The 24,746-nt window shown below is 47.1% G+C and overlaps 2 protein-coding genes across 3 annotated transcripts in view; both read left to right on the top strand.

The window, feature by feature from the left end:
* Positions 1-4,422: 4,422 nt before the first annotated feature.
* LOC106569654 (transmembrane protein 14C) lies at positions 4,423-10,998 on the top strand. Its single transcript, XM_014141216.3, has 4 exons — positions 4,423-4,666; positions 4,813-4,914; positions 5,045-5,132; positions 8,445-10,998. Exons 1-4 carry the CDS (start codon positions 4,591-4,593, stop codon positions 8,500-8,502), a joined length of 324 nt encoding a protein of 107 aa, XP_013996691.1. The 5' UTR covers positions 4,423-4,590; the 3' UTR covers positions 8,503-10,998.
* A 548-nt stretch (positions 10,999-11,546) lies between these two features.
* The window catches only part of LOC106569655 (guanine nucleotide-binding protein G(olf) subunit alpha), a 65,079-nt gene continuing 51,879 nt past the window's right edge, over positions 11,547-24,746 (top strand). For both annotated transcript variants that reach the window (XM_045694524.2, XM_082961035.1), the window contains exon 1: positions 11,547-12,272. In XM_045694524.2, the coding sequence (XP_045550480.1) occupies positions 11,714-12,272 (559 nt within the window). In that variant the 5' untranslated portion in view covers positions 11,547-11,713. The remainder of the gene's footprint in view (positions 12,273-24,746) is intronic.

The raw sequence follows: 24,746 nt of genomic DNA, 5'->3' as shown, positions 1-24,746 counted from the left end.
ACTCAACATCAAAAGTAACTAACAAAAGTATTATCAGGGAGACGATCAAGGGATTCAATAAGATATATCATACTGCTGGTGTCCTTTAGGAGGGGAGCTATTCTGAGATCATACTGCTGGTGTCCTTTAGGAGGGGAGCTGTTCTGAGATCATACTGCTGGTGTCCTTTAGGAGGGGAGCTGTTCTGAGATCATACTGCTGGTGTCCTTTAGGAGGGGAGCTGTTCTGAGACCATACTGCTGGTGTCCTTTAGGAGGGGAGCTGTTCTGAGATCATACTGCTGGTGTCCTTTAGGAGGGGAGCTGTTCTGAGACCATACTGCTGGTGTCCTTTAGGAGGGGAGCTGTTCTGAGATCATACTGCTGGTGTCCTTTAGGAGGGGAGCTGTTCTGAGATCATACTGCTGGTGTCCTTTAGGAGGGGAGCTGTTCTGAGATCATACTGCTGGTGTCCTTTAGGAGGGGAGCTGTTCTGAGACCATACTGCTGGTGTCCTTTAGGAGGGGAGCTATTCTGAGATCATACTGCTGGTGTCCTTTAGGAGGGGAGCTGTTCTGAGACCATACTGCTGGTGTCCTTTAGGAGGGGAGCTGTTCTGAGATCATACTGCTGGTGTCCTTTAGGAGGGGAGCTGTTCTGAGACCATACTGCTGGTGTCCTTTAGGAGGGGAGCTGTTCTGAGATCATACTGCTGGTGTCCTTTAGGAGGGGAGCTGTTCTGAGATCATACTGCTGGTGTCCTTTACGAGGGGAGCTGTTCTGAGATCATACTGCTGGTGTCCTTTAGGAGGGGAGCTATTCTGAGATCATACTGCTGGTGTCCTTTAGGAGGGGAGCTGTTCTGAGATCATACTGCTGGTGTCCTTTAGGAGGGGAGCTGTTCTGAGACCATACTGCTGGTGTCCTTTAGGAGGGGAGCTATTCTGAGATCATACTGCTGGTGTCCTTTAGGAGGGGAGCTGTTCTGAGACCATACTGCTGGTGTCCTTTAGGAGGGGAGCTGTTCTGAGATCATACTGCTGGTGTCCTTTAGGAGGGGAGCTGTTCTGAGATCATACTGCTGGTGTCCTTTAGGAGGGGAGCTGTTCTGCGAGTGGTCTAATAAAAAAAGTCAACAAAAGTCGATGGAGGGGCCGTTACTGCATCAATGATAGAGGGGCCGTTACTGCATCAGTGATAGAGGGGCCGTTACTGCATCAATGATAGAGGGGCCGTTACTGCATCAGTGATAGAGGGGCCGTTACTTCATCAGCGATAGAGGGGCCGTTACTGCATCAGCGATAGAGGGGCCGTTACTGCATCAGCGATAGAGGGGCCGATACTGCATCAGCGATAGAGGGGCCGATACTGCATCAGCGATAGAGGGGCCGATACTGCATCAGCGATAGAGGGGCCGATACTGCATCAGCGATAGAGGGGCCGATACTGCATCAGCGATAGAGGGGCCGATACTGCATCAATGCCCTCTACAATAGGGCGCCCTGGAGGTTTTGTAACATTCTTGTTTAATTTCAGCAAAGTATATAAAGTGGCAATTTTATGGTGTTGAATAGCCAAAAAGTAGTGTTATTTTTTGGTGATTTGACCAGAACTGAAATACCCATCTAGGACCGTAAAGACAGTGTTCTGAAATTGGGAAGTGGGGTCACTTCTGAGTTTCTGGTAAAAGGTGTTGTCAAACAGTTGTCTATGACACACATTTACATAAACTGTCCTATCCAAGAGTACCACCGACCCACCCTTATCAGCAGGGAGGGTTAGGACTGACGTATCGGATTGACCAACCGACCCACCCTTATCAGCAGGGAGGGTTAGGACTGACGTATCGGATTGACCAACCGACCCACCCTTATCAGCAGGGAGGGTAAGCACTAGTGGTTCTGGGGGGGGGGGCAGTGCCCCTGTGACAACAATTTTGGACCCCCTTGTGGCCCCCCTAATTGTGGGGTATGAAATAATTTTTACATAAGTAATTTTTGCTATTGTTCTTTTTTTTACATCCGTTATTAGACAGTGGCAACGCGGAACACTAATGATTATGAACATGGTCTATTGCCTGCAATGCAGTGAAGAAAACGATATGACAACAATAACGTCTAATGTAACTGGCCCCTCTAACAGTACAACTGGCCCCAGCTTGGCCCCCCCAGTTGAAATGGTCTAGAACCGCCACTGCGGGTAAGGACTGACGTATCAGATTGTAAATCAAGCAAAGCTTGTTTTTCATTCTTAGGTAAATTATGGAAAGATTTGTACTCCTGTTTGTTCTTAAGTAGATCAACAACATATTTTTCAACTAGTCTGCAATATGTCTCAATAAAGTGATTGCGATTGGCTGGAGATTCAAAATAACTATTCTAAAAGGAGTCGGATTATGTGCAGGTGAGCAACCTACATGTTCAGTAGAAATATCACGATTTGAGGAGCTAAAGTTTTCCTATAAACGGATGTTTCCATGGGTTCTGGGACCGTGTGAACGGTGTCCTCTGCCTCTGGTCGTTGTTTCTACTTACCCCGTCGGGTAAGACATCTCGTCGGTACGCGCTCCGGTCGGCCACCGCCTCCGCGCACCGGTCGGCCACCACCTCCGCGCTCCGGTCGGCCCTGTCTCTCGTTGGATAAAAAGAATGGCACTGGAAACCGATGAGACGCTGGTTGTTTTGCGTTGGTCAGACGGGAGTGGATAGAAGGAAGAGGCCTCCCTCTTGCGTCTGTCATGGAGAGGAGGAGCATGACATCCAGTCAGGATTTCTCCAGAAGAAGACTTTGTCCTCGGCCTTGTCTTTTTTTGTGGTTGAATTTCTTGATTTTTTAACTGCTTTATTTCTGTAGACAACTTATCCCGGAGTGCTTGGTTAGTTTTCATCAGTTCGTTGATTATGCAATTATCAGTACATCATCAGCGTTTATCTTCAATCGTGTTTTTCCATTTCAATAAAATCCTTTCTCAACTGGTCAACAATTAATGTCATTAAATCAATAGAGCATTTGTTCAGGATGGCACACCAGCTCTCCCAGAAATCACCTGTGCTCTGATTTAGTCCCGGTGGAATAATGCCTTGACGCACATAATCAACAAGAGTGACTATATTTAGATGCGTTCTCGTCTGGAGCGACTTATATCAGTAAACTTGTAACAATTTAAGCAGAGCGAAACTTCTACTCGATCAAATAAACCACATGTTGCAAATAAACCATACATTTTTTTTGTTATTAACCAAATTCGACACTCATTGACCTCCGTCCAAAAACTCCTCGCTTGGTGAGATTAAAATACGGCACCTGTTGGAGAAGACAGATTTTTGGGCCCATCCTTATAAAACCCTTTTTCGCTTCACCTCTTCCTCTATGGGAAAGTTAAATCTGTGAAAATCACGAGAAGAAGAATTGTTTAGATTATTATTCAAATGTTTTAAATGTATCTGTTGATCAGAAGAACTGTGAGTTGGGTCTCACGGAAACTGATGGCTAGGATGTTATGCGCTTTGATTTACCATGTAGTGCACCTGTCAAAATGAGTCATTTCTGCAGAAGCGGAAAAATTCAACGTTGCTCTCTACTGAAGAAAATGTATCTAGTGGTCGATGCACTCAGAATAAATCGGATGGTAAAATGATAAGAAGTAGAAGAGTTCTCGTTGTTTTTTTGTGTTTTGAGAAGTTTCCTCACTATCCGAGGATATATGAACTACACTGTTATTAACGCGTTTATTCCCCTGATCTTTGTAATGTAGGCTACCAAGCTGTAAAACCTGTGGAGCGTGTATCAACGTGTATGCAGACCGGAGAAGCCGAGATGTGGGGAAACATCATTATAAAGGAGATTGTTTGGCACAAGAGAATGAACAAGGAGGAAAATGTTATAACTGTGGTGGAGATCATGAAACGAAATCAGATAAATGTACCAGGAGGGTGAAAGAAACCCCGAGGTTGCCAGAATATGGGCAGTTATTATTATAACTCCTATGCGAGGCTGTCAAAAAGGGTAGGAAGAACGAGTAGCTCTAGAGGTCTCATTGCTGGTGGTTTTGCATTCCTTGCAACCTGCAGAGAGTTCCTGTCACCAGCCGGACACAGACATTCTTCATGTGAACAAGGAGGACTTTGTTACTTTTATAGCAATGGTGGTAAACGAGCACTGCTCAATTGGGGCTAAATGAAGTATAGGAACGTTGACATGAATTAAAAGACTTTAACATCCGAGTTGTGTCTGGTGCGGTCCTACACTCGCAGGCCCCTGAGCCAGAATGGGGAGTTGGAGAGTTGTTGAATGACTGAAGAAGTGGGATGTTTTATGACGTTTTTTTTTTAATAATACCTGTGGATTCATGTTTTTTTTTCTCTCTCTTCTCCGTAATGGAGCAGTTGGTGGCGGCAATACAACAATAGTTGTGGTATGCCATAACGTTTCAGAGAAGAAGAAGAATCTCAAAGTGTTGGCACTTTTATTTTGAAATCCATAACACTTCCGGGACAGCGAAATTCGACTTGTGGCACTGAAATGTTACGTTGTAGTTGAATTGTCTCAGATAAAAGTTTACCGTGAGTTTTGACAATACTTTAACCTTATTAGTTTTAGACAAGACGTGACAATGTCTCAAGATTGGATAGGTTATAGCTACGCTGCATTAGTCTCGGCAGGAGGAATCATGGGCTATGTAAAAGCAGGTATGGATGATTACACACTTCCTCCAAATGTTTGTTGACTTTACCAAGTATTTATTTGAAAGTCAGCTGTTATTAAGAAATATTGATAGAATTGTGCATGGAAGTAGTTATTCATCAATATGCTGTGTGATTTGTTCCCATACCAGGAAGCGTAACTTCACTGGTTGCAGGACTTTTCTTTGGGTTTTTAGCTGGAGTTGGTGCCTTCCTGATGTCTCAGAATCCTAAAGATGCCAGGCTTTCTCTAGGTGAGTGGGACAAACTTTTGGCTTGTTATCAATAACATGACATGTCCTTACGTGTAGGTTAGTTGATGTTTAGTGAGTGTTCAAAACAGCTACACTGCAGTATAAACATTTCTTCTCACTGTGTAAATAGGTACATCAGGAACACTGGCCATTGTCATGGGAATGAGGTTTGTAAATTCCTGGAAGTTCATGCCAGCTGGTCTGATGACAATAGTAAGGTACTGTGGATTGGACATCATGTCTCATTAAAGCTTCTGTTATTTAAACCATGGAAAATCTAAACCCCATTTTGTTTTTTAGAGTCTGAGAGGGAAATACTTACACACTCATCTCTCACATGTAGGCTCAGCATTCCCAAACAGTCCCATTACAAATCAGAATGTTGAACAAACTTCATTTCAACTTACTTGACCTGTTGTCCTGACGATTTTATCCCTCTGTCGGAGGTAATCTGATACAAAATATCCACAGGGAAATGTTATCAAACCAACCTTCACTATGCTGGTCTGGTTATCGGTTTTTATTTCCGTTTTTTATTTCCAATACTGATGCAATTCGCATTGACAAACACTTGCACAATATGGCTGAGACTAATCTAACCACAGACCGAAAGGCAAACAATTCTTGCTGATTGCGAGGAAACGTGCTTAGGTGGACTGGTTTGGTTACATTCGGCTATTGTTTACATATTGTTCATCACACGCAATTCATCAAGAGATTGAAAATACAAGCAACATAACCTACCTACCTGCGAGCGCAAAAAGTCAGGTAAACAACACTTTAATGTGGATACCTTATCTCCACCTCCTGTCATCAGAAGGACCTACAGCTTGTACAACCTGCACATATCATTGTATTGAAACATTCTGTAGAGAATATTGGTGTCGTTTTTTCGGGCGACTTCTGGGTCAGACTGAAAATCCATTTTAACAATCTGATGTTTAGGCCCAATAACTTTGGTTTTGCTTTGAATTATGCCTGTTAATGCTTGGTTGGAACACAAACCTGCACTCACACTGGCCCTCTGTGGATAAAATAGATTGGCCACCCCTGGTGGAATGGAACGCTATGACACCCCCACCATGGTAGACAGGTAGAGGGAATGGTAACACCCCCACCATGGTAGACAGGTAGAGGGAATGGTAACACCCCCACCATGGTAGACAGGTAGAGGGAATGGTAACACCCCCACCATGGTAGACAGGTAGAGGGAATGGTAACACCCCCACCATGGTAGACAGGTAGAGGGAATGGTAACACCCCCACCATGGTAGACAGGTAGAGGGAATGGTAACACCCCCACCATGGTAGACAGGTAGAGGGAATGGTAACACCCCCACCATGGTAGACAGGTAGAGGGAATGGTAACACCCCCACCATGGTAGACAGGTAGAGGGAATGGTAACACCCCCACCATGGCAGACAGGTAGAGGGAATGGTAACACCCGCCACCATGGCAGACAGGTAGAGGGAATGGTAACACCCGCCACCATGGCAGACAGGTAGAGGGAATGGTAACACCCCCACCATGGTAGACAGGTAGAGGGAATGGTAACACCCCCACCATGGTAGACAGGTAGAGGGAATGGTAACACCCCCACCATGGTAGACAGGTAGAGGGAATGGTAACACCCCCACCATGGTAGACAGGTAGAGGGAATGGTAACACCCCCACCATGGTAGACAGGTAGAGGGAATGGTAACACCCCCACCATGGCAGACAGGTAGAGGGAATGGTAACACCCGCCACCATGGCAGACAGGTAGAGGGAATGGTAACACCCGCCACCATGGCAGACAGGTAGAGGGAATGGTAACACCCCCACCATGGCAGACAGGTAGAGGGAATGGTAACACCCCCACCATGGCAGACAGGTAGAGGGAATGGTAACACCCCCACCATGGTAGACAGGTAGAGGGAATGGTAACACCCCCACCATGGTAGACAGGTAGAGGGAATGGTAACACCCCCACCATGGTAGACAGGTAGAGGGAATGGTAACACCCCCACCATGGTAGACAGGTAGAGGGAATGGTAACACCCCCACCATGGTAGACAGGTAGAGGGAATGGTAACACCCCCACCATGGTAGACAGGTAGAGGGAATGGTAACACCCCCACCATGGTAGACAGGTAGAGGGAATGGTAACACCCCCACCATGGCAGACAGGTAGAGGGAATGGTAACACCCCCACCATGGCAGACAGGTAGAGGGAATGGTAACACCCCCACCATGGTAGACAGGTAGAGGGAATGGTAACACCCCCACCATGGCAGACAGGTAGAGGGAATGGTAACACCCCCACCATGGCAGACAGGTAGAGGGAATGGTAACACCCCCACCATGGCAGACAGGTAGAGGGAATGGTAACACCCCCACCATGGTAGACAGGTAGAGGGAATGGTAACACCCCCACCATGGTAGACAGGTAGAGGGAATGGTAACACCCCCACCATGGTAGACAGGTAGAGGGAATGGTAACACCCCCACCATGGTAGACAGGTAGAGGGAATGGTAACACCCCCACCATGGTAGACAGGTAGAGGGAATGGTAACACCCCCACCATGGCAGACAGGTAGAGGGAATGGTAACACCCCCACCATGGCAGACAGGTAGAGGGAATGGTAACACCCCCACCATGGCAGACAGGTAGAGGGAATGGTAACACCCCCACCATGGCAGACAGGTAGAGGGAATGGTAACACCCCCACCATGGTAGACAGGTAGAGGGAATGGTAACACCCCCACCATGGCAGACAGGTAGAGGGAATGGTAACACCCGCCACCATGGCAGACAGGTAGAGGGAATGGTAACACCCGCCACCATGGCAGACAGGTAGAGGGAATGGTAACACCCCCACCATGGTAGACAGGTAGAGGGAATGGTAACACCCCCACCATGGTAGACAGGTAGAGGGAATGGTAACACCCCCACCATGGTAGACAGGTAGAGGGAATGGTAACACCCCCACCATGGTAGACAGGTAGAGGGAATGGTAACACCCCCACCATGGTAGACAGGTAGAGGGAATGGTAACACCCCCACCATGGCAGACAGGTAGAGGGAATGGTAACACCCGCCACCATGGCAGACAGGTAGAGGGAATGGTAACACCCGCCACCATGGCAGACAGGTAGAGGGAATGGTAACACCCCCACCATGGCAGACAGGTAGAGGGAATGGTAACACCCCCACCATGGTAGACAGGTAGAGGGAATGGTAACACCCCCACCATGGTAGACAGGTAGAGGGAATGGTAACACCCCCACCATGGTAGACAGGTAGAGGGAATGGTAACACCCCCACCATGGTAGACAGGTAGAGGGAATGGTAACACCCCTAGCATGGCAGACATTCCAATGTTTGTAAATGAGCTGACTGTTCTTCCACTAATCCCAGAACATAGACGGGGGGGAAAAATGAAATGAATTGAAATGTATGTATTCACTACTGTAAGTTGCTCTGGATAAGAGCGTCTGCTAAATGACTAAAATGTAGATGTAATAAATGTTCCTCTTTTTTTCTAGTGTACTGATGCTGGGGAAGACTGCAGTGGAAATGTTCAGGAGACCACATGATTCATAAATGTGAAGAATATAGGAATTTCACCGTTTTTTTTTATATTCAATGTTTGTGGTTTATATACACAGTTATTTGATATCTGAATTTATATCATTATCATTGCAAAGAAACATGTACAATTGAAACCTTTCAAGACAAGCATATAATGAATGAAAATATCGATATTTAGCTACGTTTGTCTAATTTGAAGCTTACATGTACGGCCGAAGAAGGCTTTACTATCTTTCTGTGAATGTTATAGCGTTGTAAATAATTTATAAAGATGACACACAAAAAAAAAGATTTAACATTTAACACATACATGACAATAAATCTAAATCAGAGCGATGTCCTCATGACAGCTAGGAAAACATTGATAAGGACTTCTTATCATGTTTAGATGTTGAACAAATGTTCAGACTGTACCACCCCACCCAAAAAATATTTGATATACGGACAAATGTTATCTTCCAGAAATAAGGTATGGATATGTTGAACTCATTGGCTGAGTTAGAAATAAAATTATAATTTTATATTGGTAAACAACTCACTCAATCTAGTTGTTGTTGAATAAAGAACTCACTCTAGAATAACAAACATGTAATGAAGGTCATGCTGAATTATTGTACAGTACACTGACTGGAACGATGCTAGCTAGCTACATGTTGATCCATCACATGGTGTAGTACACAGAGGCTGTGACTGGAACGATGCTAGCTACACTATAATGGGCTCAGCCATACGACTAAGAAGAGTATGTATGTAGAATGTGTCTCAAATGGCACCCTATTCCCTACATAGTGCACTACTTTTGACCAACACTTTACATGTTGCATTTATATTTTGTTTTCCTTTTCTTTCTTTGCTGTTGTATCTCTCTCTGAGAGTATGGGTCGCTCAAACTAACACCTCTCTGAGAATATGGGTCGCTCGTACTGTCACCACTCTGAGAATATGGGTCGCTCGTACTAACACCTCTCTGAGAGTATGGGTCGCTCGTACTGTCACCACTCTGAGAGTATGGGTCGCTCGTACTGTCACCACTCTGAGAGTATGGGTCGCTCGTACTAACACCACTCTGAGAGTATGGGTCGCTCGTACTAACACCACTGAGAGTATGGGTCGCTCGTACTAACACCTCTCATAGAGTATGGGTTGCTCGTACTAACACCTCTCTGAGAGTATGGGTCGCTCGCACTAACACCTCTCTGAGAGTATGGGTCGCTCGCACTAACACCTCTCTGAGAGTATGGGTCGCTCGCACTAACACCTCTCTGAGAGTATGGGTCGCTCGCACTAACACCTCTCTGAGAGTATGGGTCGCTCGTACTGTCACCACTCTGAGAGTATGGGTCGCTCGTACTAACACCTCTCTGAGAGTATGGGTCGCTCGCACTAACACCTCTCGAGAGTATGGGTCGCTCGCACTAACACCTCTCTGAGAGTATGGGTCGCTCGCACTAACACCTCTCTGAGAGTATGGGTCGCTCGCACTAACACCTCTCTGAGAGTATGGGTCGCTCGCACTAACACCTCTCTGAGAGTATGGGTCGCTCGCACTAACACCTCTCTGAGAGTATGGGTCGCTCGCACTAACACCTCTCGAGAGTATGGGTCGCTCGCACTAACACCTCTCTGAGAGTATGGGTCGCTCGTACTAACACCTCTCTGAGAGTATGGGTCCTTTGTACTAACACCTCTCTGAGAGTATGGGTCCTTTGTACTAACACCTCTCTGAGAGTATGGGTCCTTTGTACTAACACCTCTCTGAGAGTATGGGTCCTTTGTACTAACACCTCTCTGAGAGTATGGGTCCTTCGTACTAACACTTCTCTGAGGGTATGGGTCCTTCACACTAACACCTCTCTGAGAGTATGGGTCCTTTGTACTAACACCTCTCTGAGAGTATGGGTCCTTCACACTAACACCTCTCTGAGAGTATGGGTCCTTTGTACTAACACCTCTCTGAGAGTATGGGTCCTTCGCACTAACACTTCTCTGAGGGTATGGGTCCTTCGTACTAACACCTCTTTGAGAGTATGGGTCCTTCGTACTAACACCTCTCAGAGAGTATGGGTCGCTCGTACTAACACCTCTCAGAGAGTATGGGTCCTTCGTACTAACACTTCATTCTTTATGTGCACGCGTTTTGTTCTAGTAGAAATGCAGCTATAATATGTCCTGTTCTATCTAGCATTGGTATTTCTATATGATGTGAAATCTAGTGGCCCTTTGTGGGAACTTTAGATTATCACGGGTGTCTGCCATTACCCCTGATTGCGTGTGGCTCAGTTGGTAAAGCATGGTGTTTGCAACACCAGGGTTGTGGGTTCGATTCCCACCGGGGACCAGTACGAAGAAAATGAAATGAAATATATGCATTCACTACTGTAAGTCGCTCTGGATAAGAGTGTCTGTTAAATGACTAAAATGTAAAAAATGTGACTTTATACCGGTAGGCTCTGATTAAGGTCGACTGACTGAAAGCTGAGCCACAATTAAAGAAATGTGCAGAGACTATTTTCAGTTTTGCCTTCAGCAACTTCACAAATCAGCTGAGTCTGCGGTACGTTCTGCCTATTGTAAATACGAATAAAATATTCTCCGTTCATGTGGATGTTACCATGACTATGGATAATCATGAATGAATCGTGAATAATGATGTGTAAAAGTTAAGAGGGTCAAAGATCATATCCCCCAAGACATGATAACCTCCCGTTATATGGTAATGGTGAGACGTTGGCATGTCTTGGGGATATGATCTTTGACCCTCTAACTTTCTCAATCATAATTATTCACGATTCATTCAGGATTAGCCGTAATCATGATCAAAAAAAGACTACTACGGGCAATCACAGACACTGGTGTTGTCTTCTTGTGTGAATTAGAAATCAATGTCCAGCACTCTCGAAATGGCCTAGCCTAAATATGACGTAGTGTGTCTTTCCTCTAAAAAAGGGGGCTTGAAGATTTTGTGCAATTGCACAACGGATGGCATGATTTTTCTCCGTGGATTTGCTTTTGGTTTACTTACGGTAAGGTGGACCCGCAGTGTCCGGTAAGGATCAGGTGATCCGCTAAGTACGGAGCGCAGGCTGACGTGAAAAAAAATACTAAATGACATATAGCAAATGTCGGAGCATAATTCATTCACGATTTTGGATCAAATTAGAATTCAAATCGCAATAGTTGAACTCCAGTGTAACTTTAATTTATTTTTAAAACATTTTAATTTATGAAATACCACAGTTACAAAAAAAAGGGGAAAAAAAAAAATCTTGTCTACACCATCGACATGGGGCTGTGCTACAGTTTGCGTCCCCGGCTCTTCGGGGACCTGAGCGGGTCTATATCGAACGGTACCTCGGACTCGGATCAGCCTCCGGAACCAGCTGTACCTTACCGAACCGGGGGATCTCATCAAGAGGACACAGGTGGATATGTCGAGACCTCGTCGCTACGAGACGGTAGCGGACAAGTACGCCATGGGGACCTAGTCAAGTTTCCACCCGGGGAGCCCCGCGGTACCGACAACACGGGTACCGATGTAGTGCTCATACAGAACGGGGGAGGAGGAGGAGGAGGAGGAGGTAAGGGAACGGGAAAGGACCGTAGTCGACGCTTACAGTTACTACAGAAAACAACCAGCACTGAAAACCAGAAAAACTGGGACAAACTGCTGGTGGAGGAGAAGGAGGCCGAGAGAGAGGCGAAGAAAATCAGTAAGAACATTGACAGGGCGTTAAAGGAGCTCAAACGGGAATACAAACATACTCATCGGCTGCTATTACTGGGTAGGATGGCAACATTATTATATTAACCATCTGTCCCTTGTGTTATGAACGGCAGCCTTTCACATGCCCACAGCGGTCATGTCGGCTATTCCAGTGCTGTCTATTGCTTATGTCGCGCTATTATCCATGTCAAATGGTATCCCACACACACACACACACACACACACACACACACACACACACACACACACACACACACACACACACACACACACACACACACACACACACACACACACCTAAACCGATGCATTTAACAAATATAAAGTGTTAAATGATTATAAAATATAAGGATATACAGGTGGCTTAAGACCCTATTGCTCACTGCTTTGCTTTATCTTGGCCAGGTCGCAGTTGTAAATGAGAACTTGTTCTCAACTAGACTACCTGGTTAAATAAAGGACTTGTTCTCAACTGGCCTACCTGGTTAAATAATAATAATAATTCCTCTACTCCCTACTATCCACACCACCCTTGGCCTTTATACATAGTGCCTGTTACTATGTCCATATATATCACCCAGTCAGTGTCAGTGATGTGGGAAAGATGGCTTCATCACCTAAACATTACCCAGTGTGTCAGTGATGTGGGAAAGATGGCTTCATCACTTAAATATTACCCAGTGTGTCAGTGATGTGGGAAAGATGGCTTCATCACCTAAATATTACCCAGTGTGTCAGTGATGTGGGAAAGATGGCTTCATCACCTAAATATTACCCAGTGTGTCAGTGATGTGGGAAAGATGGTTTCATCACCTAAATATTACCCAGTGTGTCAGTGATGTGGGAAAGATGGCTTCATCACTTAAATATTACCCAGTGTGTCAGTGATGTGGGAAAGATGGCTTCATCACCTAAATATTACCCAGAGTGTCAGTGATGTGGGAAAGATGGCTTCATCACCTAAATATTACCCAGAGTGTCAGTGATGTGGGAAAGATGGTTTCATCACCTAAATATTACCCAGTGTGTCAGTGATGTGGGAAAGATGGCTTCATCACCTAAATATTACCCAGTGTGTCAGTGATGTGGGAAAGATGGTTTCATCACCTAAATATTACCCAGTGTGTCAGTGATGTGGGAAAGATGGCTTCATCACCTAAATATTACCCAGTGTGTCAGTGATGTGGGAAAGATGGTTTCATCACCTAAATATTACCCAGTGTGTCAGTGATGTGGGAAAGATGGCTTCATCACCTAAATATTACCCAGTGTGTCAGTGATGTGGGAAAGATGACTTCATCAGGTCCTTATAAATCACTGGTTGTCCACCTTATTCCTCTTTCTCTCTCTCTGAAACGGCTGAACTGTTCAGATGGGGGGGTTGGACTGTAACTGTTCAGATGGGGGGGTTGGACTGTAACTGTTCAGATGGGGGGGGTTGGACTGTAACTGTTCAGATGGGGGGGGGGTTGGACTGTAACTGTTCAGATGGGGGGGTTGGACTGTAACTGTTCAGATGGGGGGGTTGGACTGTAACTGTTCAGATGGGGGGGGGGGGGGTTGGACTGTAACTGTTCAGATGGGGGGGGGGGGGTTGGACTGTAACTGTTCAGATGGGGGGGTTGGACTGTAACTGTTCAGATGGGGGGGGTTGGACTGTAACTGTTCAGATGGGGGGGGTTGGACTGTAACTGTTCAGATGGGGGGGGTTGGACTGTAACTGTTCAGATGGGGGGGGTTGGACTGTAACTGTTCAGATGGGGGGGTTGGACTGTAACTGTTCAGATGGGGGGGGGTTGGACTGTAACTGTTCAGATGGGGGGGGTTGGACTGTAACTGTTCAGATGGGGGGGGTTGGACTGTAACTGTTCAGATGGGGGGGGTTGGACTGTAACTGTTCAGATGGGGGGGGTTGGACTGTAACTGTTCAGATGGGGGGGGGGGGGGGGGTTGGACTGTAACTGTTCAGATGGGGGGGGGGGTTGGACTGTAACTGTTCAGATGGGGGGGTTGGACTGTAACTGTTCAGATGGGTGGTTGGACTGTAACTGTTCAGATGGGGGGGGTTGGACTGTAACTGTTCAGATGGGGGGGGGGGTTGGACTGTAACTGTTCAGATGGGGGGGGGGGTTGGACTGTAACTGTTCAGATGGGGGGGGGGTTGGACTGTAACTGTTCAGATGGGGGGGGTTGGACTGTAACTGTTCAGATGGGGGGGGTTGGACTGTAACTGTTCAGATGGGGGGGGGGGGGTTGGACTGTAACTGTTCAGATGGGGGGGGGGTTGGACTGTAACTGTTCAGATGGGGGGGGTTGGACTGTAACTGTTCAGATGGGGGGGGGTTGGACTGTAACTGTTCAGATGGGGGGGGGTTGGACTGTAACTGTTCAGATGGGGGGGTTGGACTGTAACTGTTCAGATGGGGGGGGGTTGGACTGTAACTGTTCAGATGGGGGGGTTGGACTGTAACTGTTCAGATGGGGGGGGGGGGGGGTTGGACTGTAACTGTTCAGATGGGTGGTTGGACTGTAACTGTTCAGATGGGGGGGGGGGGGGGGGGGGTTGGACTGTGACTGTTCAGATGGGGGGGGGGTTGGACTGTAACTGTTCAGATGGGGGGGTTGGACTGTAACTGTTCAGATGGGGGTGGTTGGACTGTAACTGTTCAGATGGGGGTGGTTGGACTGTAACTGTTCAGATGGGGGGGTTGGACTGTAACTGTTCAGATGGGGGGGGGTTGGACTGTAACTGTTCAGATGGGGGGGGTTGGACTGTAACTGTTCAGATGGGGGGGTTGGACTGTAACTGTTCAGATGGGGGGTTGGACTGTAACTGTTCAGATGGGGGGGTTGGACTGTAACTGTTCAGATGGGGGGGGTTGGACTGTAACTGTTCAGATGGGGGGGGGTTGGACTGTAACTGTTCAGATGGGGGGGGGGGTTGGACTGTAACTGTTCAGATGGGGGGGGGTTGGACTGTAACTGTTCAGATGGGGGGGTTGGACTGTAACTGTTCAGATGGGGGGGTTGGACTGTAACTGTTCAGATGGGGGGGTTGGACTGTAACTGTTCAGATGGGGGGGGTTGGACTGTAACTGTTCAGATGGGGGGGGTTGGACTGTAACTGTTCAGATGGGGGGGGGTTGGACTGTAACTGTTCAGATGGGGGGGTTGGACTGTAACTGTTCAGATGGGGGGGTTGGACTGTAACTGTTCAGATGGGGGGGGGTTGGACTGTAACTGTTCAGATGGGTGGTTGGACTGTAACTGTTCAGATGGGGGGGTAGGACTGTAACTGTTCAGATGGGGGGGGGGGGTTGGACTGTAACTGTTCAGATGGGGGGGGGGTTGGACTGTAACTGTTCAGATGGGGGGGTTGGACTGTAACTGTTCAGATGGGGGGGGTTGGACTGTAACTGTTCAGATGGGGGGGGGTTGGACTGTAACTGTTCAGATGGGGGGGGTTGGACTGTAACTGTTCAGATGGGGGGGGGTTGGACTGTAACTGTTCAGATGGGGGGGGTTGGACTGTAACTGTTCAGATGGGGGGGGGTTGGACTGTAACTGTTCAGATGGGGGGGTTGGACTGTAACTGTTCAGATGGGGGGGTTGGACTGTAACTGTTCAGATGGGGGGGGTTGGACTGTAACTGTTCAGATGGGGGGGGTTGGACTGTAACTGTTCAGATGGGGGGGGTTGGACTGTAACTGTTCAGATGGGGGGGGTTGGACTGTAACTGTTCAGATGGGGGGGTTGGATGGGGGTTGGACTGTAACTGTTCAGATGGGGGGGTTGGACTGTAACTGTTCAGATGGGGGGGTTGGACTGTAACTATTCAGATGGGGGGGTTGGACTGTAACTGTTCAGATGGGGGGGTTGGACTGTAACTGTTCAGATGGGGGGGGTTGTGGTTTTCATTCCTAGAGGGCCAAAGGTTTCACTCAGAGAAGCCAGTGGCTTTTATCAAAGAAATCAGTATAAAGTAGCCTAGTAGTTTAATACAAGACTCAAAGCTGTAGATGGAGTCTCTGTGTTGATTCAGTTATATGTACCAGTATTTGGCCTAGTTTCAGTACAGCTAGGGCCAAACTATGGTGGCAAATAGTAGGAGGGAACGCATCCACTTTAGCATTTTAAAAGTTGGTTAGCACTTTACATTACGCTTTTTTAAAGTAGGGTTTTTAAAGTTATTTTATAAGTAGTGGCCAGTTAATTACTAGTGAATACATCATGTATAACTCATTCATTAACACCTATGAACTTTTAACTGACAGTCCTCTACTCCCATCTGTTTGTTGAGAACCACTTCAACACTAAGTTGACAGGGGTTTGTCCTGCCTGTCACTGGGTTATTGTGCCATCTCACCCATTACAGTAGTCTGGGCTAAGGCTCGTCATTCAGTCCATGGCCTCAGTGGTCATATTTATATTGCTGTCGTCTGACCCAGTTTGACCAAGTCTGACCAAGTCTTTCCTAGTCTGTCCTAGTCTGTCCAAGTCTGTCCAAGTCTGACCTAGTCAGTCCAAGTCTGACCTAGTCTGTCCAAGTCTGACCAAGTCTGACCTAGTTTGTCCTAGTCTGACCTAGTCTGACCAGGTCTGTCCAAGTCTGACCTAGTCTGTCCAAGTCTGACCAAGTCTTTCCGAGTCTGACCAAGTCTTTCCTAGTCTGACCTAGTCTGTCCAAGTCTGTCCAAGTCTGACCAAGTCTTTCCTAGTCTGTCCAAGTCTGTCCAAGTCTGACCAAGTCTGCCCAAGGGCCCCTTATGGAGCCGTATGTATCAAGCATCGCAGAGTAGGAGTGCTGATCTAGGATCAGGTCCCTTACCTGTCTATGTCATTTCATTCATTTTATATATATATATAGAAAGGCAAAACTGATCCTAAATCAGATGCTTGATATATGGACCCTGAGCTACAGCGAACAGAGGGCCCAGTTGGGTTTCCTTGAGAAACTACAGGCCCCTTCCTTGGTCCCCTTCCTTGGTCCCCTCCAGAGTCCCTAATAGCACCTTAATCCCTATGGGGGGCCTGGCCAAAAGGAGTTTAATATGGGGGGCCTGGCCAAAAGGAGTTCAATATGGGGGGGCCTAAAGGAGTTCAATATGGGGGGGCCTGGCCTAAAGGAGTTCACTATGGGGGGGGCCTGGCCAAAAGGAGTTCAATATGGGTGGGCCTGGCCAAAAGAAGTTCAATATGGGGGGGCCTGGCCAAAAGGAGTTCACTATGGGGGGGCCTAAAGGAGTTTACTATGGGAGGGCCTGGCCTAAATGAGTTCACTATGGGGGGGGCCTGGCCAAAAGGAGTTCAATATGGGGGTGCCTGGCCTAAAGGAGTTCACTATGGGGGGGGCCTGGCCAAAAGGAGTTCAATATAGGGGGGTCTGGCCAAAAGGAGTTCACTATGGGGGGGCCTAAAGGAGTTCACTATGGGGGGCCTGGCCAAAAGGAGTTCACTATGGGGGAGCCTGGCCAAAAGGAGTTCAATATGGGGGGGCCTGGCCAAAAGGAGTTCACTATGGGGGGGGCCTGGCCAAAAGGAGTTCAATATGGGTGGGCCTGGCCAAAAGAAGTTCAATATGGGGGGGCCTGGCCTAAAGGAGTTCACTATGGGGGGGCCTGGCCAAAAGGAGTTCACTATGGGGGGGGCCTAAAGGAGTTTACTATGGGGGGGCCGGCCTAAAGGAGTTCACTATGGGGGGGCCTGGCCAAAAGGAGTTCACTATGGGAGGCCTGGCCTAAAGGAGTTCAATATGGGGGGGCCTGGCCTAAAGGACTTCACTATGGGGGGGCCTGGCCAAAAGGAGTTCACTATGGGGGGGCCTGGCCTAAAGGAGTTCACTATGGGGGGGGGCCTGGCCTAAAGGAGTTCAATATGGGGGGGCCTGGCCTAAAGGAGTTCACTATGGGAGGGCCTGGCCAAAAGGAGTTCACTATGGGGGGGCCTGGCCAAAAGGAGTTCACTATGGGGGGGCCTGGCCAAAACGGAGTTCACTATGGGGGGCCTGTCCTAAAGGAGTTCACTATGGGGGGCCTGGCCAAAAGGAGTTCACTATGGGGGAGCCTGGCCAAAAGGAGTTCAATATGGGGGGGCCTGGCCAAAAGGAGTTCACTATGGGGGGGCCTGGCCAAAAGGAGTTCAATATGGGGGGGCCAAAAGGAGTTCACTATGGGGGGGCCTGGCCAAAAGGAGTTCAATATGGGGGGGCCTGGCCAAAAGGAGTTCAATATGGGGGGGCCTGGCCAAAAGGAGTTCAATATGGGGGGGCCTGGCCAAAAGGAGTTCAATATGGAGGCCTGGCCTAAAGGAGTTCACTCCTTTTGACCAGAGTCCATCACTACATAGGGAATAGGGTACCATTTCAGACAGACAGCCATAGCCCTGGTCAAAAGTAATGCACTACATAGGGAATAGGGTACCATTTCACCCCAAGTGTTCATACAAAGTAAGGGCTTTTGTTGGTGCTGGGTGAGGACGGTCGGTGAGGTTGTGGTGAGGTATGGTATAGTGAGATGTGGTATGGTGAGGTGTGGGTGTGGTGAGGTATGGTGTGGTATGGTATAGTGAGGTGTGGTATGGTGAGGTATGGTGAGGTGTGGTATGGTGAGGTGTGGTGAGGTGTGGTGAGGTGTGGTATGGTGAGGTGTGGTATGGTGAGGTGTGGTAGGGTTTGGTGAGGTGTGGTGAGGTGAGGTGTGGTATGGTGAGATGTGGTGAGGTGTGGTGTGGTATGGTGAGGTGTGGTGAGGTGAAGTATGGTGAGGTGTGGTGAGGTGTGGTATGTTGAGGTGTGGTGAGGTATGGTGAGATGAGGTGAGATATGGTGAGTTGTGGTGAGGTGAGGTATGGTGAGATGTGGTGAGGTGAGGTATGGTGAGGTATGGTGAGGTGTTGTGGGGTGTGGTGAGGTATGGTGAGGTGTTGTGAGGTGTGGGTGTGGTATGGTGTGGAGGTGTGGGTGAGGTTTGGTGAGGTGTTGTGAGGTGTGGTATGGTGAGGTGTGGTGAGGTGTGGTATGGTGAGGTGTGGTATGTTGAGGTATGGTGAGGTGTGGTATGGTGAGGTGTGGTATGGTGAGGTGTGGTATGGTGTGGTATGGCGAGGGGTGGTGTTGTGAGGTGTTGTGTGGTGAGGTGTGGTATGGTATGGTGAGGTGTGGTATGGTGAGGTGTGGTATGGCGAGGTGTTGTGAGGTGTGGTATGGTGAGGTGTGGTGAGGGGTGGTGTTGTGAGGTGTTGTGTGGTGAGGTGTGGTATGGTGAGGTGTGGTATAGTGAGGTGTGGTATGGCGAGGTGTTGTGAGGTGTGGTATGGTGAGGTATGGTGAGATGTGGTATGTTGAGGTATGGTGAGGTGTGGTATGGCGAGGTGTGGTGAGGGTTGGTGTTGTGAGGTGTTTTGTGGTGAGGTGAGGTGTGGTGAGGTGTGGTATAGTGAGGTGTGGTATAGTGAGGTGTGGTATGGTGAGGTGTGGTGAGGGGTGGTGTTGTGAGGTGTTGTGTGGTGAGGTGAGGTATGGTGAGGTGTGGTATAGTGAGGTGTGGTATGGTGAGGTGAGGTGTGGGTATGGTGAGGTGTGGTATAGTGAGATATGGCGAGGTGTGGTATGGTGAGATATGGCGAGGTGTGGGTATGGTGAGGTGTGGTATAGTGAGATATGGTGAGGTGTGGTATGGTGAGGTATGGTATAGTGAGGTGTGTTGCCTCTGTTTCTCTGAAAGTGGACACCTTCCAAATTGTGTTACATTTCAGCCAGGCCAAGGTGTGCCGGCCCTGCTAATCTGAGTCACTTTATCTGTTTGTAGTAGTGGCCGGCAGCTGTTTCCTTGAGTAACAATACAGTCAGAAGGAAGTACTTAAGTAAATGGTTGATATTACAATTCCATGAGTCGTCATTTTGATGTGGGCTGTTTTGGAACTGGAATCTAGAATTGATCACTGTTAATATTCTAGAATGTCTAAGCTCTTAGAATATGACTAGTATTCCAGTGTTCATGATCGCCACCTTGATGAGGGTTTCCTGCTTATCAGTCTGGCTTCATTTTACATTCAAACCGCTTGACTTTGTCTGGTATACTTTGATAGGCCTACTGTGTTCTGATTTGGTGGCCGGCCAAGCTCACCACTGATTCCAGGAAAGGAAGCAGGGAATCCATTGTTAGTTCATGTTAGGCCACATGGAATTGAACTCGATGGTCACTCTGACAAAGCTCTAGAGTTCCTCTGTGGAGAAGGGAGAACCTTCCAGAAGGACAACCATCTCTGCAGCACTCCTCAAATCAGGCCTTTATGGTAGAGTGGCCAGACAAAAGCCACTCCTCAATAGAAAGCACATGACAGCCCACTTAGAGTTTGCCAAAAGGCACCTAAATACTCTCAGATCATGAGAAAAAAGATTCTCTGGTCTGACGAAACCAAGATTGAACTCTTTGCCCTAATTGCCAAGCGTCACATCTGGGGGAAACCTGACACCATCCCTACGGTGAAGCATGGTGGTGACAGCATCATGTTGTGGAGATGTTTATCAATCAATCAAATGTATTTATAAAGCCCTTTTTAAGTCAGCCGATGTCACAAAGTGCTGTACAGAAACCCAGCCTAAAACCCCAAACAGCAAGCAATGCAGATGTAGAAGCACTGTGGCTAGGAAAAGCTCCCTTTATCTTTGAATTTATTAGACAAAGGTGGGTGGAGTTTGGCGGCGTCTTCGCTGCTGAGTTTGGCGGGGTCCTCGGTGGCTCTCCTCCTTTTTAGCTTTGTTTTGGGAACTTTGGTGAAGCCAATTTCTGATATCCATGGTAGCTGTGGTAAATTAGCTGGTTTGAGCTAGCTAAAGAGGCTAATAAAACTAACGTTTTTTTTTTTACAGCTAATTAAGACGCTAACTAAACTCTGTAGAGTTGAATGAACCAGCTTCAACTGTAAACTTGACCCTTAAATTAAAATCAAATATTTCAGGCGGAGGCGTATCATTTTATTCACAGATGAGCAGCGTTTTCTCCCATTTTTTATGACTTTTTAGGAGTCATACCTATTCACACAGTTGCTCATTTAAACTATTTGCACTTTTTTTTTTATATAGGGACAAATCTAAAACTGAGCAGGCACAAGTTTCAACTCCGGGACCAAAGCCCCCTTGTCGCCTCTCGTAAAACCGAGCCCGAGCCCAGCCCTTGGCACAGTATTATATAGAGCCACGATCACATGGAACTCCCATCTCAAATAACTCTAACAAAACGCAAAAATGTGCTTTTTAAAAAAAACGAATAAAACACTTCACAACGCCTCTCCTCTGTCTGTCCTAGTTAAGGCATAATGTTTACACTGAGTGGACAAAACATTAAGAACACCTTCCTAATATTGAGTTGCACCCCCCCTCTCAGAACAGCCTCCATTCATCAGGACATGGACTCTACAAAGTGTTGAAAGCGTTCCACAGGGATGCTGGCCCATGTTGACTCCAATGCTTCCCCACAGTTGTGTCCAGTTGGCTGGATGTCCTTTGGGTGGTGGAACATTCTGGATACACACAGGAAACTGTTGAGTGTGAAAAACCCAGCAGCGTTGCAGTTCTTGACACAAACCGGTGCGCCTGGCACCTACTACCATACCCTCGTTCAAATACACTTCAATATTTAGTCTTGCCCACTCACCCTCTGAATGACACACATACACAATCCATGTCTCAATTGTCTCAAGGCTTAAAAATCCTTTGTTTACCCGTCTCCTCCCCTTCATCTACACTGATTGAAGTGGATTTAACAAGTGACCTCAATAAGGGATCATATCTTTCACCTGGATTCACCTGGTCAGTCTATGTCATGGAAAGAGCAGGTGTTCCTAATGTTTTGAACACTCAGTCTATGTAGTAATGCCTGTAATGTCTACGATAATGTTTTTAAATAAATATAAATTGTATTTTCTGTCTTTCGTCATGTTGTCGGACCCCAGGAAGAGTAGCTGTCTTCGTTGGATAACATCTATGATTGTGATCTAGAAGGTGCTTGATACCTATGGTCCATATGAATAGGGGTATCTTCGATCTCCAGCCACCAACCAAAACACCTTCCTCAACCCTCCTGGAATGGCACTTGTGTAATTAAGAGCAGGTGAACTTTGCTTGTTCTCACTAAGAGGGTTTTTATCATTGACCATCAACACTGACCTTTTGCTACCGCTGCATGTTATGTTGCCGGTAGCGACAGTAGCCGATGATGTTGCCGGTAGCGACAGTAGCCGATGATGTTGCCGGTAGCGACAGTAGCCGATGATAATTAACATCAAGTTATTGAAGCTGGCATTAACAGTTTGCACCTTTCATGAGATAGCCCTATTGATCCTACCATTGGTATCAAGCAGGTATTCAATGCTGTCGGGGGTACGGCAAATAAAAATGTGTCACGTTTATATTGTCCAATGGGTCTGTACATTTGGGTGAGGTTTGTTTTCTCTCGCCTGAGTCGCCTCGTTTCACTGCCAAAAATAACATTAAACCATCTAGTGTTCAGCGAAATAACAACACAATGTCAAATACAGGAAGCCTAGTCAAATAATGGACATCCAATCACGTTAACCGTTACTCTCTCGCGGGAATTCCACCTATGTGAGAGTGGATTCTCGACCCTCACTAGCATGAAAACTAAATACAGGCACAGACTGTGTGGAAAATGATTTAAGACTGAGACTCTCTCCAATACAACCCAACATTGCAGAGTTATGTGCGTCCTTTCAGGCACACCCTTCTCATTAACCTGTGGTGAGTTATTCACAATTTTCGATTTACAAATAAGGTTTTATATGTAAGATGGTTAAATAAAGAGCTAAATTATTGATTATTATTATTTGTGCCCTGGTCCTATAAGAGCTCTTTGTCACTTCCCACGAGCCGGGTTGAGACAACTCACACTCATTCTTATGTTTAATAAATGTATCGTATAGTGTGTGTGTGTGTGTGTGTGTGTGTGTGTGTGTGGTGTGTGTGTGTGTGTGTGTGTGTGTGTGTGTGTGTGTGTGTGTGTGTGTGTGTGTGTGTGTGTGTGTGTGTGTGTGTGAGGCAGGCTTACAATAATGGCAAAAAAACAACATTTGAGAGTGCGCTGACCCTGGTGCTAGAGGGGTTACAGCTGGAGGTTGAATGTTTGAAGGGGTACGGGACTATAAAAAGTTTGGGAACCACTGGTATAAAGGATAGCCCTGCATCCCAAATTGCACCCTATTCCCCTATATAGTGCACTACTTTTGACCAGCGCCCTATGGTAGTGCACTATATAGGATATAGGGTGCCATTTGGGACAGTGAGTTCAGTTCAGGATGTTTATAATCAGTTCTAGCCACTTTATTATAGTTATTTAAACAAAATGTGATGATATTAACAGATTAAGAAGAAGAGAACAAAAAGTTTCTCACTTTCAGTTTAATAATATATTTGAGTACCGTAAATTCCGGACTATAAGCCGCAACTTTTTTCCCACGCTTTGAACATCGCGGCTTAAACAATGACGCGGCTAATATATGGATTTTTCCCGCTTTCAATTTTTTTTTCTCCAAAAAAACACATTCTGTGACGTGCTCAGTTTTTTGGCGGCATGAAGCTTTCATTAGACCAATGAAATTGCCGAACGGGTTAAGGTCAAACAACTTTTTTGTTTACTGTTTAGATTAAATCGAGTTTTTTGAATTTTTTGTTACAAGCCGTGTTTCGTTAAAGCCTATTTATTTTTGTTACAAGCCGTGTTTCGTTAAAGCCTATTTATTTTTGTTACAAGCCGTGTTTCGTTAAAGCCTGTGTAAAGTTAATTTGTTTCAATATACCGGTAGGCACCTGCGGCTTATAGACATGTGCGGCTTATTTATGTTCAAAATAATGGAGTGACGGTGGAGGATGTAGTGACGGTGGAGGATGTAGTGACGGTAACGGTGGAGGATGTAGTGACGGTGGAGGATGTAGTGACGGTGGAGGATGTAGTGACGGTGGAGGATGTAGTAACGGTGGAGGATGTAGTGACAGTGGAGGATGTAGTAACGGTGGAGGATGTAGTGACGGTGGAGGATGTAGTGACGGTAATGGTGGAGGATGTAGTGACGGTGGAGGATGTAGTGACGGTGGAGGATGTAGTGACGGTGGAGGATGTAGTGACGGTGGAGGATGTAGTAACGGTGGAGGATGTAGTGACGGTGGAGGATGTAGTGACGGTGGAGGATGTAGTAACGGTGGAGGATGTAGTGACGGTGGAGGATGTAGTGACGGTAATGGTGGAGGATGTAGTGACGGTGGAGGAGGATGTCGTGACGGTGGAGGATGTAGTGATGGTGGAGGATGCAGTGACGGTGGTGGAGGATGTAGTGACTGGTGGAGGAGGATGTAGTAACGATGGAGGATGTAGTGACGGTGGAGGATGCAGTGACGGTGTTGGAGGATGTAGTGACGGTGGAGGATATAGTAACGGTGGAGGAGGATGTAGTGACGGTGGAGGATGTAGTGACGGTGGAGGAGGATGTAGTGACGGTGGAGGATGTAGTAACGGTGGAGGAT

The sequence above is a fragment of the Salmo salar genome, chromosome 14 (assembly GCF_965601325.2).
Source record: "Salmo salar chromosome 14, fSalSal1, whole genome shotgun sequence".
Lineage (NCBI taxonomy): Eukaryota > Metazoa > Chordata > Actinopteri > Salmoniformes > Salmonidae > Salmo > Salmo salar.
Note: the sequence above shows the minus strand (reverse complement) of the source record. Positions and strands in the feature narration are given on the sequence as shown.